This window comes from Idiotropiscis lumnitzeri, chromosome 5, assembly GCF_059441095.1.
Source record: "Idiotropiscis lumnitzeri isolate Australia: NSW breed Sydney's pygmy pipehorse chromosome 5, RoL_Ilum_1.0, whole genome shotgun sequence".
NCBI classification, from domain to species: domain Eukaryota; kingdom Metazoa; phylum Chordata; class Actinopteri; order Syngnathiformes; family Syngnathidae; genus Idiotropiscis; species Idiotropiscis lumnitzeri.
Genome location: NC_142395.1, coordinates 20,715,364 through 20,729,169, shown reverse-complemented (window position 1 = coordinate 20,729,169; position 13,806 = coordinate 20,715,364). Strand labels below are relative to the sequence as shown.

The following is a 13,806-nucleotide window of genomic DNA, read 5'->3' as shown; positions in this document are numbered from 1 at the left end:
GCAACCTCCACACCACCAGCGAACTCCTAAGGCATGACAAGGGCACTCGGGTTCCTGGAGAGCCATATCCTGCCTGTTTTAGACCTCTCCCAACTCCAAAATCCTTCTGATTTAAATAATCAGGATCGTTTCGGGCTTCTATAGGGGTTGTTGATGTGCTGACCGTTTGAATCGGGTGTTTTTGGACTAGGGATGGAATTAAAACGGGCAGGATATGGTCCTCCGGCAACCGGAGTTCCCAACCCCTGTCGTAAGGCGTCTGGAGGTTCACTAACCTAGGCTACAGCTGCATAGCATCTGTAAGATAAAGTCAAAGAATAAAATTAACTGTAAATTAATTGATTACCGTACAGAAGTGTTGCATGAAACTGCTATGTAAACTACTCATTTTGTAGCATGTTGATCATGAGGAAGGGACAAGACTGTTGGCCAAACTTGAAATGACACACCCACACCTGCGGAATGCACGATTGATTTAGAAACGCCTTGTCTTCCACAGGAAAAAGTAAAAGAAAACATATTTAGAAAATGCCGTTAAATCCGCCTTTTTTTACCACAATTTATCGGTATACATTCTTGATATCTTGAATCAATTTCACACTGTTAATCAAACCTGTTGCCCATCACAGTGCATTTTTTTTTTCGTTTACTCAGTCAATTTAAATCGCCAGTTTTCCGATTTGGTGACCGTAATATGCAGTTTGAGCATGTTGTTCTGCCGTACTACTTCCGCCTCGGTTTGAGTAACAACAAACGAGCTTCACTAAATATTTTTCCTAGATTAGTCCCAAATGTACCCAAACCTTGACAAGGGTATGTCCCATCACGACTTCATTGGACTAAACAACAATTATCACATCATTGTGTCCGGAAATACTTGTCTGGGTGACGTTAAAGCTTCTCGGGCTATCTTAGCTTGTTAGCCGCTAACCAAGAGACGCGTTTATAACGACACGTCGCGAAGCAGAGTTCAAATGTGAGTGTAACGTGTTGGGATTATCGTGTGATAATGTGTGCAAAACGCGTGAAGGAAGAGAACGGGGAGGAACATTGTCGAACAGAAGAGGATGAGAGCGAGCGACAACGTCAACAGGATGCTGTTTTCAAGAAGCCTCAAGATGTGTTGCACACAGCAGGTTTGTTCACTTCTTACCCTCATTTTAATAGTACTTTGTATTTTTTTCCTCATTTGATCTGGGACGTCGTGATGTTTTCATAAAAAGCACGGACATACATTGTCATTAATAACGTTATTTACATTCCACTTTATTATTTTAACAAGACTGCATCATTGTGCCGTCACGATTATTTGGACGCCTGAGAGTCCAGGTTAATGCCTATGAGTTTTTTTTGTTTTTTTTTTTGCTCACGGTACAATGAGTCACACGTAAACTGTTTAGAATCCTGACCATTGCTGACGTTGTACACCGAGTTACTGAACTGCTGAAACACCTTCAAAAGGAACTTCAAATGTGATTATGAGACTCAGAATTATCATGTTCCTTACAAAAATATCTATTATGCACAACATGTAAGTAAAACTTGACGTTACTAAACCACCTCTCTGGCAGGTTAGACGACTACGGTTTACTGGCTTCTCTAAATAGTCTTGCCATGTGTATTTGTCTTCTTTTGAGCTTCAGACGTCAGTGAAGGAGATCTTCATTCTGAGCAGCAGGAATGGAGCCCCGGGGTTGAGCAGCAGGCGCTAGAGCCTCCCCACGTAAAAGAGGAAGAGGAGGAGGCTGATATCACAGAGTTGCCATTCACTTGTGTCATTGTGAAGATTGAAGATGAGGATGAAAAAGATTGTGCTGAATCACAAGCAGATAGTCTCTTAGCTCCACTATCAAATAGTGACAACACAACATCACACTCTTCTGACACTGATGAGGATAAACACTCTAAAGGTGAAATGACAAGTCACACTGACCAACAATGGCTCAAATGTTGTCAGTGCGACAAAACTTTTTCCAAGAAGTCATCATTGAAAAGTCATATGAGAAAACACACCGGAAAGAATCAGTTAAGTTATTCAGGTTGTGGTCAACGATTTGATGAAAAGGCAGAGGGTAAACCTTTTGCCTGCTCAGTCTGCCCCTTACGTTTCCATAGGCGTTGCAATTTAATTACACACACAAGAACGCACACAGGAGAGAAACCTTTTGCCTGCCTGGTTTGTGCAAAAAGATTTGCACGGAAGGGACCTTTAAATGTTCACATGAGAACGCACACTGGCGAGAAACCTTTTGCCTGCTCATTATGTAGTAAAAAATTTGCTCGTAAGGCACATTTGAGCATACACACAAGAACACACACCGGAGAGAAACCTTTTGCCTGTACGGTGTGCAACTTCAATTTCAGTGAACGCTCAGGATTGGTGCTGCACTTGAGAACACACACTGGGGAGAAACCCTATTCCTGCTCATTTTGTGGTAAAAGATTTGCTCAAAGTCGCAATTTGACAACACACAGAAGAACACACACTGGGGAGAAACCATTTCGTTGCAGTATGTGTGATGAACAGTTCTCTTATAAGTACCAGATGAACAAACATGAGTGTGCCGGTGAGACGAGCCGCAGTCAATAAAGTTGCAAGACTTTAAGTAAAACTTCAAATAAAGACTAAGAGTAGCAAGCTCAGAAATGTTTTGAGTGCTAATGGTGAGATGGAAAAGTGTACAGTGATTTGCCTTTCTGCACTTGCCTTTTTATGTATTTTTTATTTTTTGCATCTTTTCTGTTTTTTTTAACTCACATATTCAGTATTTTGTGCTGAGGACAATGCAACAAAAACAATTTGGGCCACGTTCTTGCCAAGGCACCATGTTGAGCCAAATTCAGTAGCTTCATTTATCAAACAGTGGTGCTTTGCTGTTACCTTGTGACAACTTTTGGCAATTACACTCCTTTTTAAACGGATGTAAATTACTAATGAGATTTGCTAGGTTATTTTGAAGAAAATAAAGTTAATCAAACGTCTTTAAACGTGTGTTTCTTTTTAACTGAGTCCCATTAGTCAGTGTTTATGTTTAAACTCAGTGGCAGGCCGTGCATTTCACACGTAGGCCTTCAGTGAAGTCCTACTTAGTCCGACTTGAATATAAATACCCCTCAAAATACCATCATTTATGCCACCACGGCTGGAGAAATAACATACGGAAACACACGCACTATTAGGTGATGGATGACCTCGGCTCATGAGCAAGCTTCTCTTGAAAGGTCTGTCTTCAAAAAAGCCTTGCAAATATAACTGCAATCTACACTTCTCTCTCCTTCTGCCAGTGTGGGTTAATAAAGCAAGAATATAGTTGAGATGTTCTAATGGTCGCTGGGTAAGACTGTCTGGTTTGGATTTGTTGATTTTGCATAACGCTGCCTTCTCACAAAAGAGACGAGACACGTTTGTCAGTTTCAACGTGAGGGCTGCTAGAAGGCCTTACTGTCACCAACTCGTGATCTGATTGGCTATCACATCTGTCAATCAACTCTAAGAGCCCCTTCACTCACACAGCATTGACGCCCGGACTTTTGTTTCTGAAGACCTTGGATTAATACATGTCACTGGTACTATGAAAGCTGCCTGGCAACACAAACTAGCTGAATTCTGATTGAATAAAAACTCTCACACACTGGTTTCACTTGTGTCCTGGTGTTCCGGTTGCACTGTGTGGATTTTCCGATAAACGTCTTGGCTTCTAATTTACACAACGGCGCATATTTTTGTGCCTAAGGGGTAAATATAGTCAACCATTTTTTTATCACAGGCGCACATTACAGACTTAACCACGATAAGTCTAAATGTACATTGTGCACTATGTTTAAAAACATTTTCCCACTTTTTAAAGACATTGAATGAGAATTTAGAACCAAAAAGGATACAATGTCCAGAAAATACATATTATAATGTCTATGTACAAGCACAATTGTGCATGCCTATAATCAGGGTGTGTGCACGCATTTGTGTCTGTGGGGAGTTTTCTAAATAAGAGGCACAGCATATTTCCATCAAGCTATTTATTTGTCACTCGCAGTTGAAGTTTATTCTGAAACTGACACATCAGAATTAAACATTGTATTTTTAAGCACCAAAATGGTTCAACCAAACTGGAGTAGTTTTGTCCAACGAGGTCTATGATATGAAATGCCATAGACGGGGTATCATAAAATAACATTGATGCTACGGTACTTACAAAGCTTTAAAAACATACACAAACAGAGCAGTATCACAAAAATTTATAATAATCAAACATTGTTTAGGTAAACCACGTAGTACATTACGGGCATACATACTCCGTTGAGGGATCTGTTTATGCGTCTTTATTTAAAGTACAATGTATTTCTATCCAGTAGTGGTCAGTACTGTCCTGCATGTTGTGACACAAATCAATACTACACTGAAGGCAAGCTACTCTAAATTCACACTCGCCTGGGCAATATACAGCACTGTAATATCAAAACAAAAACAGAATGAGGACTGCTTAAAAATCTGGCATGGAGGTGTGAAAGGTGAAGCACAATGTAGTTGATGACTGTAAGGTTGTAGGATTCAGAGCCACATAGGCATGGGTTTGAATGAGAGATTTTGTGACAAATTAATCAGTTTTGTTATTTGGAGCAGTTATACACTTTTGTATCTTTCCACAACCACTCAAAGTTTTTAATCTTCCGAGAAACGCGTCTTCAGTTTATTTAAACTTCTGCACCTTCACTGACCCCTGCTCTTCTCACCAGCACACATGTGTTTGTTCATCTCCGACTCATTAGAGAATTGTTCTTCACACACGCTGCAACTAAATGCTTTCTCACCAGTGTGTGTTCTTCTATGTCTTACCAAATTGACATGTAGAGAGAAACTTTTACCACACACTGAACAAGAATAAGGTTTTTCCCCCGTGTGCGTTCTCATGTGTGGGACTAATGATGAACGTTGACTGAAACTTAAGTTGCAGAATGAACAGGCAAAAGGTTTCTCTCCAGTGTGTGTTCTTATGTGTGATCTCAAATGTCCCTTCTGAGTGAACCCTTTTCCACATATCGAACAGGAAAAAGGTCTCTCTCCAGTGTGTATTCTTGTGTGTATTCTTAAATCTCCTTTTATCCGGAATCTTTTACCACAAACTGAACAGTCAAAAGGTTTTTCACCGGTGTGTGTGGTAATGTGTCTTTTCAGTGATGACTTGTTGAAAAAAGTATTGTCACACTGAGAACATTTCACACGTTTGTTGTCAGTGTGACCTGTCATATCACCTTTGGAGTGTTCATAATCAGCATCAGTCCCAGAAGATTGTGACGTTATTTCATCAACATCTGATAGTGGAGCTAAGAGGCTGTTTGCCTGGGATCCTCCATAGTGGTCTCCATCACCTTCTCTTGCCACATATTGACTTGAGCTGCTGGTTTGAGGCTCACGCTGATCTTCACCTTCATCTTCACTCTTCAAAGGGATGCCAACAAATGTGAACTTGAAGATATCCGCTTCCTCATCTTCCTCTTTAATCTGGAACATCTCTGAATGTGCTTCTTTTTTAATAAGAGGAAGTGCTGGCACATGTTCCTTCTTATTGGGAGAAGATGCTGGCACTTGCAGCTCAGGATGAAGATTTTCTTCACTGACATCTGCAGGGCACAAGAAGACAAACAAAAATGGGGCGTTAACTAGTGAGAGACCGCTTATCGGCGGTTGATAAGTAAAGCTGATGATAATACTGATAGGGAAAATGTGAAAAAAGTAAGAAATGAGTGAGTGCCGGTGTATGCATGTCTGTGCGTGTGAGCCACATGTCATTTACCGTCGTAAACTTGAAGGAGATGCTTGTTTTCATTGAACTATAAAACATGCAGATTGAGCCTGGGAGAGAGAGAGAGAGAGAGAGAGAGAGAGAGAGAGAGAGAGAGAGAGAGAGAGAGAGAGAGAGAGAGAGAGAGAGAGAGAGAGAGAGAGAGGCCTTGTCTGACAAGTAATCTCACTCAGATTGGAGGTGAAACGTCTTCAAACCAACGTGAACAGAATTCAATGACCTGGATGAATTAGAATTGTCAGGCATTTCATTATTTTTATTTCGTTATTATTTGATAAATTCTTCATTAGTGTGTGACATATATAAACTAGTTGGGCCTCGTGGGTTACTAGAGAAGCACAGTAAATAGTTATTAGGGTTAGATTACGGACCAGCGGACCTAAAGTGGCACTGGCAATGGCCACGTTACTGGTAAAACAGTCTTTCTACGAGTACGCTAAACTGTCTTCGTGAGGCTAAAGAGGAACAGGGACCAGACAATTTGTGTGACGTCATACAGTGCCCGAAAGTTCGGTTTCAAGGATCCAATTGAGCAAAGAAATAAACAGTTGCATGGTGTTACAAATATTAAATTGTTGCGAAACATTTGAGAATAGGAAGTAGACCAACCTGGTTTGTGTGGCTCAGCGTGAGGAATAAACACAGCGTCCAGTAGTCGCCGTTGTCTCTCGTTCTGCTCTTTGGTTCGACAAAGTTCCTCCTCGTACTCTGCTATCGTCCTTTCAAACACTGCAAATATTTCTTCGACAGCTGCACTGAGTCGAGCATTCAGCAAAGATCTTAGCATTTCCATTTTGCACATGTTCACAGTCAATCGCAATTTACGCTCACACTTGATCTCCGCTTATCGATAAATCGTGAGAACGCGCGTCTGTTTGCAGCTAACAAGCTACGCTAAGCTAAACTCTGCTAAACTCGTTGGAGAAGGGTCAGTGTGGATCGAGGCAGATTTGTCACGAATATTTAATTTAGGATGTTTTACTTCAGTAAAGTAGTATTGGACGTACAGTGTCGAGGTTTCATGCGCACATTATTAGTTAGGGAAATAATTATGTTGTGAGGCGCGTTTAGTTACATGAACTGTGACGAAAGCAGCAATGTACGGCAAAGCCGTTTGGACAAACTACTTGTCAATAGTTACCGTGAAGAAAACACATTTCCCTGTATAACTTGTAAGCGGATATCTGGAGCCCGGAAGACGTACGAAATATTGTATGCTATATTTATCTTTGTGATTCACCTTTTTAGATTCATTACAGCTCACGCCCTGAGACAAGTGTCAGAACCCTAAATGTCATTTCACCGAGGACATAACTTTCACCGTTGTATACATATATTATATTATGCTTCATAATTCACAATTTTTTTTGTAAAAAAAATTTTGCTGCGTAATATATATTACGATTATTTTTGTTAACAATTATCTGTGCTACATACTGTCAGTATTTATTTAAAGTCGCATATCGAGTAGTTTGTCCAAGTGGGCTTACCGTACAATTTTTGCATAAAATACATTCCCACAAGCCGTGTTTTGTTTTTGTTTGATCAAAACCGCTTCATTAAACTTCTTGAAATAGCACTCAAGGGACTGAATCGTCGGCTGAGTACGTTTAGTCATTATTGTATTAGCGTAAAACATGAAATCCTCGTGCGCTGATAAATTTGCCTCGGTGCAGGTTGAAGTCTCACGAGCTCGCATAGTTGAGCTTGCTAGTCGCCAACAAAGACACGCGTTTGTGAGCAACAAATCGCTAAGCAGAGATCAAGAGTGAGTGTTAAGTGCTGTGATTGTCGTGTGAAAATGTCGAAACGAAGGACATCGGAGAACGTGGAGGGATGTGGACCAAAAGAGGACAATGGGAGACAACGTCAACTACTAGAAGCTGTTTTTAAGGAGCCTCGAGTTGCGTTACACAGAGGAGGTTTGTTTACTTCTCACTCTCATTCGTTTAGTAAGAACTTTGATAAGACAGATACAGTTACGTGAATAATGTTATTTACTTTTGATTTACACGTATAACACATTTACCATATGTAAAGGTTTTACTTTTTGCTTGCGGTCCACTGACCAATGTTTGGCATCCCCAAATTTGCCAAATGTGTGCTTCAAGTACCTGAATTTCTCGAGAGCCTTTGAGAGGAAAGTAAATGCAATTCTTGGACTTAATAATTACGCTTCAAATCGACAATGCTAAAATGTTATAAGCAAAAACATATATATACAAGGATATTAAAAAAAATCACAAATCTTGACCTGACTACGTGGGTTTGTTTTTCTTGTGTCCTGCAGATGTCAATCAAGATCTTGCGTGCGAGCAGCAGGAGCCAAAGACGCCCCACATCAAGCAGGAAGAGAAGCCAGAGACCTCGCACATCAAAGAGGAAGAGGAGGAGGCGGATATCACAAAGTTTTCATTGACCGATGTCATTGTGAAGAGTGAATATAATGAAGGTCAGTGGTTAGTGATTCATCCTGATCAAGACAATTATCAGGGCATCAACTTTGGGGTTTATGGAAGGTCACTTAAAAATAGTCCATGTTTCACTGTAGGGACAGTGTTCTAGGTATAGTTCATCCTTACGTCTGCAACATAGCAGCACGAGACTTAACCGAATCAAAAGTGTGTGTTTTTCTCTGTCCTGCAGAAAAGTATCTTCCTCCTGAGCATCAGGAGCCAAGGTCATCTCACATTAAAGAGGACACGCCCTCAATGAGAGAGGAAAAGGAGCCAGAGCCCCAACACAGTAAAGCGGAGGATGTACTAGAGACTCTGTACATTAAAGAGGAAGTGGAGGTCACTCATATCACAGAGTTGCCATCGGCTGATTTCCCTTTGGAGAATGAAGACAAAGATAAAGGACAAGGGGGTGAGAAACGAGGGCATGAAGCTCCAAACTGCAGCTCAAATCAGCACATAACAGAAGGTGATGGAGACCACTTTGGAGGATCCCAAGCAAGCAGCCTCTTAGCTCCACTATCAGACAGTGACGACTTAACAGCACATTCTTTTTACACTGATGATGGTGATGATGAACACTCGAAAGGTGAAATGGCATGTCATGGTGACAAACAACACTGGAAATGTTCTCACTGTGGGAAAACTTTGGGTTCAAAGTGGGGCTTGAAAGGACATATGAGGTTGCACACTGGGGAAAAACCTTTTTCCTGTTTAGTTTGTGGTAAAACATTTGCTTTCAAGGAACAATTGGGGAGGCACACAACAACACACACAGGGGAAAAACCTTTTGCCTGTTCGGTATGTGGTAAAAGATTCCCTACGAAGACGGAATCAAAAACGCATGCAAAGATACACACAGGGGAACAATCTTTCCTCTGCGCAGTTTGCGGTAAAAGATTTCCTACACGAGGAAATTTGAAAAGACACTCAAGATCGCACACTGGGCAGAAACCTTTTACCTGCTCAGTTTGTGGTCAAGGATTCACTGCGAAGTCGAGTTTAATAAAACACACAAGAATACACACTGGGGAGAAGCCTTTTTCTTGCTCAGTTTGTGGGCAAAAATTCTATACACAGGGAAATTTAAATAGACACACAAGAACACATACTGGGGAAAAACCTTTTGCTTGCTCAGTTTGTGATCAAAGATTCTCTACACAGGAAAATTTTAAAAGACATACAAGAACACACACTGGGGAGAAACGTTTTGCCTGTTCCGTTTGTGGTAAAAAATTCTATGTAAAGGCACACTTAAAATCCCACACAATGATTCACACAGAAGAGAAACCTTTTGTCTGCTCAGTTTGTGGCAAAAGATTCTCTAGAACGGAAAATTTAAGAGCACACGCAAGAACTCACACTGGGGAGAAAGCTTTTGCATGTTTGGTTTGTGGTAAAAGAGTTTCTACGAAGGGATGTTTGAACAGACACATTAGAACACACACAGGAGAGAAACCTTTTCCCTGTTCAGTATGTGGGAAAAAATTCTCAATAGAGAGATATTTAAAAAAGCATACAAAAACACATACTGAAGATAAACCTTATACTGGTTCATTGTGCAACTTTAGTTCAGGACCGGACGATCTTTGCCTTGAGCAGCAGCAGTGTAAACCCATCCAACATAAATGAGCAGCCAGTGTCTGCTCCAAGGTTTGTGCAGGTAATTCTCATTGGTTGTAGCTCGGCTTAATCGGTTGTATCAGAGGCTCAACCCGCTTAAAAGTACACCTGTGAAGAGAGGGAACCACCTTGCTCTCATCTTCCAAACGACCGGCTACATGTCTCATACATGTTGGGAAGCCATGTGCTTTTTTTTTATTTATTTTTTTTATGAAGCAGCAGTTAATGGCCTTTTTGTTTCAGGTGTTTTCTCTGGTGTCTGTTTGCGAGGAATAATTGTATTGTTTTTTTTAATACTCAGATTAAATTGTATTATTTTCCCAGCAAGAAATGTGTTTATTGTTTTTATCTCGGTTCTCTCTGAAGTAATTTTGCTATATTATGGATTGATGGTGAAACTCTTACTGTATAAAAAAAAAATTAAAAATTAGTACATCAGTGTGAGTTAAGGACCCAGCCTTCGTGTAATACAAAACGATTGAGCGGTTACACGTAATTTGTCCACGTTGGGTTACCGTACTACGTCGGCTGCAGCTGAGCAGCATCTTAACTTTTGGTTAGCATAGCCAAAACAGACGTGCTCCTGAAGAATTCTTCCCGATTTAGTACTGAACTTACAGAAGCCTTGACATGCTACGAATTTATTGCAGTAAAACATTACATATTAAATCTTTGTGAGGACCTAAATTCATCTCGGTGCACGTCGAAGTTGTTCGAGATAACTTAGCTTAGCTTGCTAGCTGCTCACAAAGATCCGCGTTTGTTATCGACATACCGCTTTATCAAAGTGTTGTGATTATCGTGCAACAATGTGTGCAAAAAGTTTGAAAAAGGAAATCGAAGGTGAATTTTGTCGAACTAAAGAGAAGAAGGAGCGACAACGTCAACGACTGGACGCTGGTTTTAAGCAGCCTCGAGCTGTGTTACACAGAGCAGGTTTGGACACGTTTTACTACATGTTTAGTCTCAGCTTTCTTTTCCTATACTTATTCATTTGTTTCTTGAAAAAACGTTGTGAAGTGGAACATCCGGAAACTTTCAAGTCAAATTGTTCATAGTGTCATCCATTTTCCAGTCGAGTTCCGTCATCGACCACCTACTGGTACAAACCTCATACTGCAGCCAAGTGTTTATGTCGTAGTATTTTTTCAAATGTCCCCACCTTTCCTAGTTTTAAAATTTGGACCTGTTCTACCTTAAAACCCTACTTGCGGAGTGACAGTCATGTTTTATGGTTTTTCAATTTACACTGAAAGTCTGACCTTGGAACTAAGAGCAACCTTATCCCGAAGTTGAGTGCTAACGGCACTACAATGGTACAACAAAACGTAACACTGCTTTTTTGCGTGGGTACCACATAGTATGGATTCTTTGTCCGGCCGGTGAAAATTTAACTGGCTTCTAACGTCAAGGGAGAGGCTGCAGTTTTAAAAACAAAAACACTAATTGTTGGGGATGTCTTGGGTCAAGTCACATAATTTTGAGTATCTGCCAATACCAAGCCCAGATCTAATACTTCAGCAATGCAATGCATTATAATTAAGCAGATAAATATCACATTTAAATTCAAAATTATCTTTTTGGGGAGCTGGGAGAGGGGGAGTTATTATAGAACTTGACTTTACCAAGCATGTGTGTTTATCTTTTTGTGCAGACATCAGCGATGAATATCTTTATCATGAGCAACAGGAGCCAGAAACCATTCACACTGAAGAGGACATGGAACCAAAAACCCATAATATTAAGGATGAAGAGCTGGAGGCCGATATCACTAAGTTGCCATTGACTGTTGTCATTGTGAAGAGTGATGATGAAGAGCAAGGTCAGAAGTCACAGTTCCTTCCCCATCAAAGTAAAAAGAAAAGATGGGTAGAGCCTCCAAGCTGCAACTCAAGTCAACAAATGACAATGGAACTTAATGGAGACCACTGTGGAGGATCACATGAAAGTAACCCCTTAGCTCCACTATCAGATAGTGATGACATTACATCCCACTCACCTGACACTGACGATGATGAAAACTTGAAAGGTGATGGGACATGTCACACTCACAAGAAATGCTGGAAATGCTCTCAGTGTGGGAAAGCTTTCGAGGCTAAGTATAATTTGAAAGTACACATGAGAACACACACTGGTGAAAAACCGTTTGCCTGCTCAATATGTGGTAAAAGCTTCTCAGTGAAGGGATATTTAAGAACACACATTAGAACACACACTGGAGAGAAACCTTATACCTGCTCAGTTTGTGGGAAAGGTTTCCCCAGACTGGGACAGTTAAAAACACACACGAGGACACACACTGGGGAGAAACCTTTTGTCTGCTCAGTTTGTGGCAAAAGTTTCTATATAAATGGAAGTTTAATAAGGCACACAAGAATACACACTGGCGAGAAACCTTTTGCTTGCTCAGTTTGTGGTAAAAGATTCTTATTAAAGACACATTTAAGAACGCACACAAGAACTCACACTGAGGAGAAACCTTTTGTCTGTTCAGTTTGTGGTAAAAGATTCTCCAGAAACGGAAATTTAAGAACGCACACAAGAACTCACACTGGAGAAAAAGCCTTTGCCTGCCCAGTATGTGGTAAAAGATTCGCCGAGAAGGGATGTTTGACGAGACACGCAAGAACACACAGTGGAGAGAAACCATTTCCTTGCTCAGTTTGTGGTAAAAGATTCTCTGTAAAGGGACGTTTGGTTAGGCATACAAGAACACACACTGGAGAGAAACCTTTTTCCTGTTTAATTTGTGGCAAAAGGTTCATTCAGAAGGTACAATTGGGAATGCACATCAGAACACACACTGGGGAGTAAGCGGTTACGGGGTCCTCTGTACATTAAAGAAGAAGAGGAGACAAAAAGCAGAGTTAAAGAAGAGGAGGAGGTGATATCACAGAGTTGCCATAGACTGGTGTCATTCTGAAAATTCAAGATGATGATGAAGACTCCAAAGGAGATATGTCACACTGACAAGAAAGACAAGGAGTGTTCTCAATGGGCCAAAACTTTTGGTGCCAAGACAAATAGAAGATGATGCAGTATACTTTATGTGTATGTAAAAGATTAGCTCAGAAGAGACACTTTAACAAGAGCGGCATGTTATTTTTTTGTTTGTTTGTTTTTTTGGCTAACCTGTAATAATTGTCCAGTATTATGATTCTGTATTTTGTAAACTGTATGTAGGACTTTTTTTCCCATTGGAAGATCTTCATCTTGGAGTTTGAGGCTGTAACAAGCGTTTTGGTGAGACGTGTAGCTGGAAATGAAGCTTCAAATAAATTGTCTTAAAAATATATACCAAAAAAAAAAAAAACTGATTCCTTGGAGAAAGTTGTTGGATAGATAAATAGATAGAGCATTGTCTATGTTCAGGTCTTTTTAACCAAACGATTTTCAAATTTAACTAACACATAACTATAATTATTTACTATAAATGACATATTTTGTTCATCTATGCCAGTGACAGATTGTGACAGGCACTAAATGGCAGTAGATGTAATTGATCTATGTTTCCACCTGTTCACATTCATTCAAAATATTAAAACCGTTGAATTCAACGATGAAAATTGATTTAAAGCGGCACACAAGGACACACATTGGAGAAAAACATTTTGCCTGCTCAGTTTGTGGTCAAAGAGCACATTTAGGGAAACACACAAGAACAAACTAGAGAGAAATCTGGCTCCTGCTTGGTGTGCAGCATTGTAAATATAACATTCTTTCTCCCCGTATATTTTCCATTATAGTAGTATTATTTGGCCGTTGCTTTTAATTTGACAAATTTTAGGACTTTATTCAGTCAAGAGTTTTGGGAGTCCTGGTATTTTATTTCCAATGCTAAACTCTGCTTTATACTGCATTCTTTTTTCATTTTGTAAAATAGAAAGTACTAATTTTGGTCAATAGATGGCAGTACAACACCACTG

The 13,806-nt window shown here is 40.2% G+C and overlaps 3 protein-coding genes across 3 annotated transcripts; 2 read left to right on the top strand and 1 right to left on the bottom strand.

Moving 5' to 3' along the window:
- The first annotated feature begins 723 nt into the window (after window positions 1-723).
- LOC148337228 (uncharacterized) lies at window positions 724-3,596 on the top strand. Its single transcript, XM_088295507.1, has 2 exons — window positions 724-1,136; window positions 1,638-3,596. Exons 1-2 carry the CDS (start codon window positions 1,010-1,012, stop codon window positions 2,588-2,590), a joined length of 1,080 nt encoding a protein of 359 aa, XP_088151633.1. The 5' UTR covers window positions 724-1,009; the 3' UTR covers window positions 2,591-3,596.
- A 427-nt stretch (window positions 3,597-4,023) lies between these two features.
- On the bottom strand, window positions 4,024-6,891 carry LOC148337227 (uncharacterized). The gene is made up of 2 exons (XM_088295506.1): window positions 6,411-6,891; window positions 4,024-5,619 (listed from the first exon to the last, which is right to left on the bottom strand). The coding sequence occupies exons 1-2, from the start codon at window positions 6,601-6,603 to the stop codon at window positions 4,709-4,711; spliced, it is 1,104 nt and encodes a 367-aa protein (XP_088151632.1). The 5' UTR covers window positions 6,604-6,891; the 3' UTR covers window positions 4,024-4,708.
- A 407-nt stretch (window positions 6,892-7,298) lies between these two features.
- Window positions 7,299-13,164, top strand: LOC148337226 (uncharacterized). Its single transcript, XM_088297102.1, has 5 exons — window positions 7,299-7,723; window positions 8,092-8,253; window positions 8,448-9,880; window positions 10,621-10,816; window positions 11,535-13,164. The coding sequence occupies exons 1-5, from the start codon at window positions 7,603-7,605 to the stop codon at window positions 12,692-12,694; spliced, it is 3,072 nt and encodes a 1,023-aa protein (XP_088153228.1). The 5' UTR covers window positions 7,299-7,602; the 3' UTR covers window positions 12,695-13,164.
- The last annotated feature ends 642 nt before the right edge of the window (window positions 13,165-13,806 follow it).

Bases quoted from the DNA above. Each gene is read 5' to 3' on its own strand.
- LOC148337228 (XM_088295507.1), top strand. From the start codon at position 1,010: ATGTGTGCAAAACGCGTGAAGGAAGAGAACGGGGAGGAACATTGTCGA. The intron at 1,137-1,637 runs GTTTGTTCACTT...TCTTCTTTTGAG, and splicing joins AGATGTGTTGCACACAGCAG to CTTCAGACGTCAGTGAAGGA.
- LOC148337227 (XM_088295506.1), bottom strand. From the start codon at position 6,603: ATGTGCAAAATGGAAATGCTAAGATCTTTGCTGAATGCTCGACTCAGT. The intron at 5,620-6,410 runs GTTGGTCTACTT...TGTGCCCTGCAG, and splicing joins CGCTGAGCCACACAAACCAG to ATGTCAGTGAAGAAAATCTT.
- LOC148337226 (XM_088297102.1), top strand. From the start codon at position 7,603: ATGTCGAAACGAAGGACATCGGAGAACGTGGAGGGATGTGGACCAAAA. The intron at 8,254-8,447 runs GTCAGTGGTTAG...TCTGTCCTGCAG, and splicing joins GAAGAGTGAATATAATGAAG to AAAAGTATCTTCCTCCTGAG. The intron at 10,817-11,534 runs GTTTGGACACGT...CTTTTTGTGCAG, and splicing joins AGCTGTGTTACACAGAGCAG to ACATCAGCGATGAATATCTT.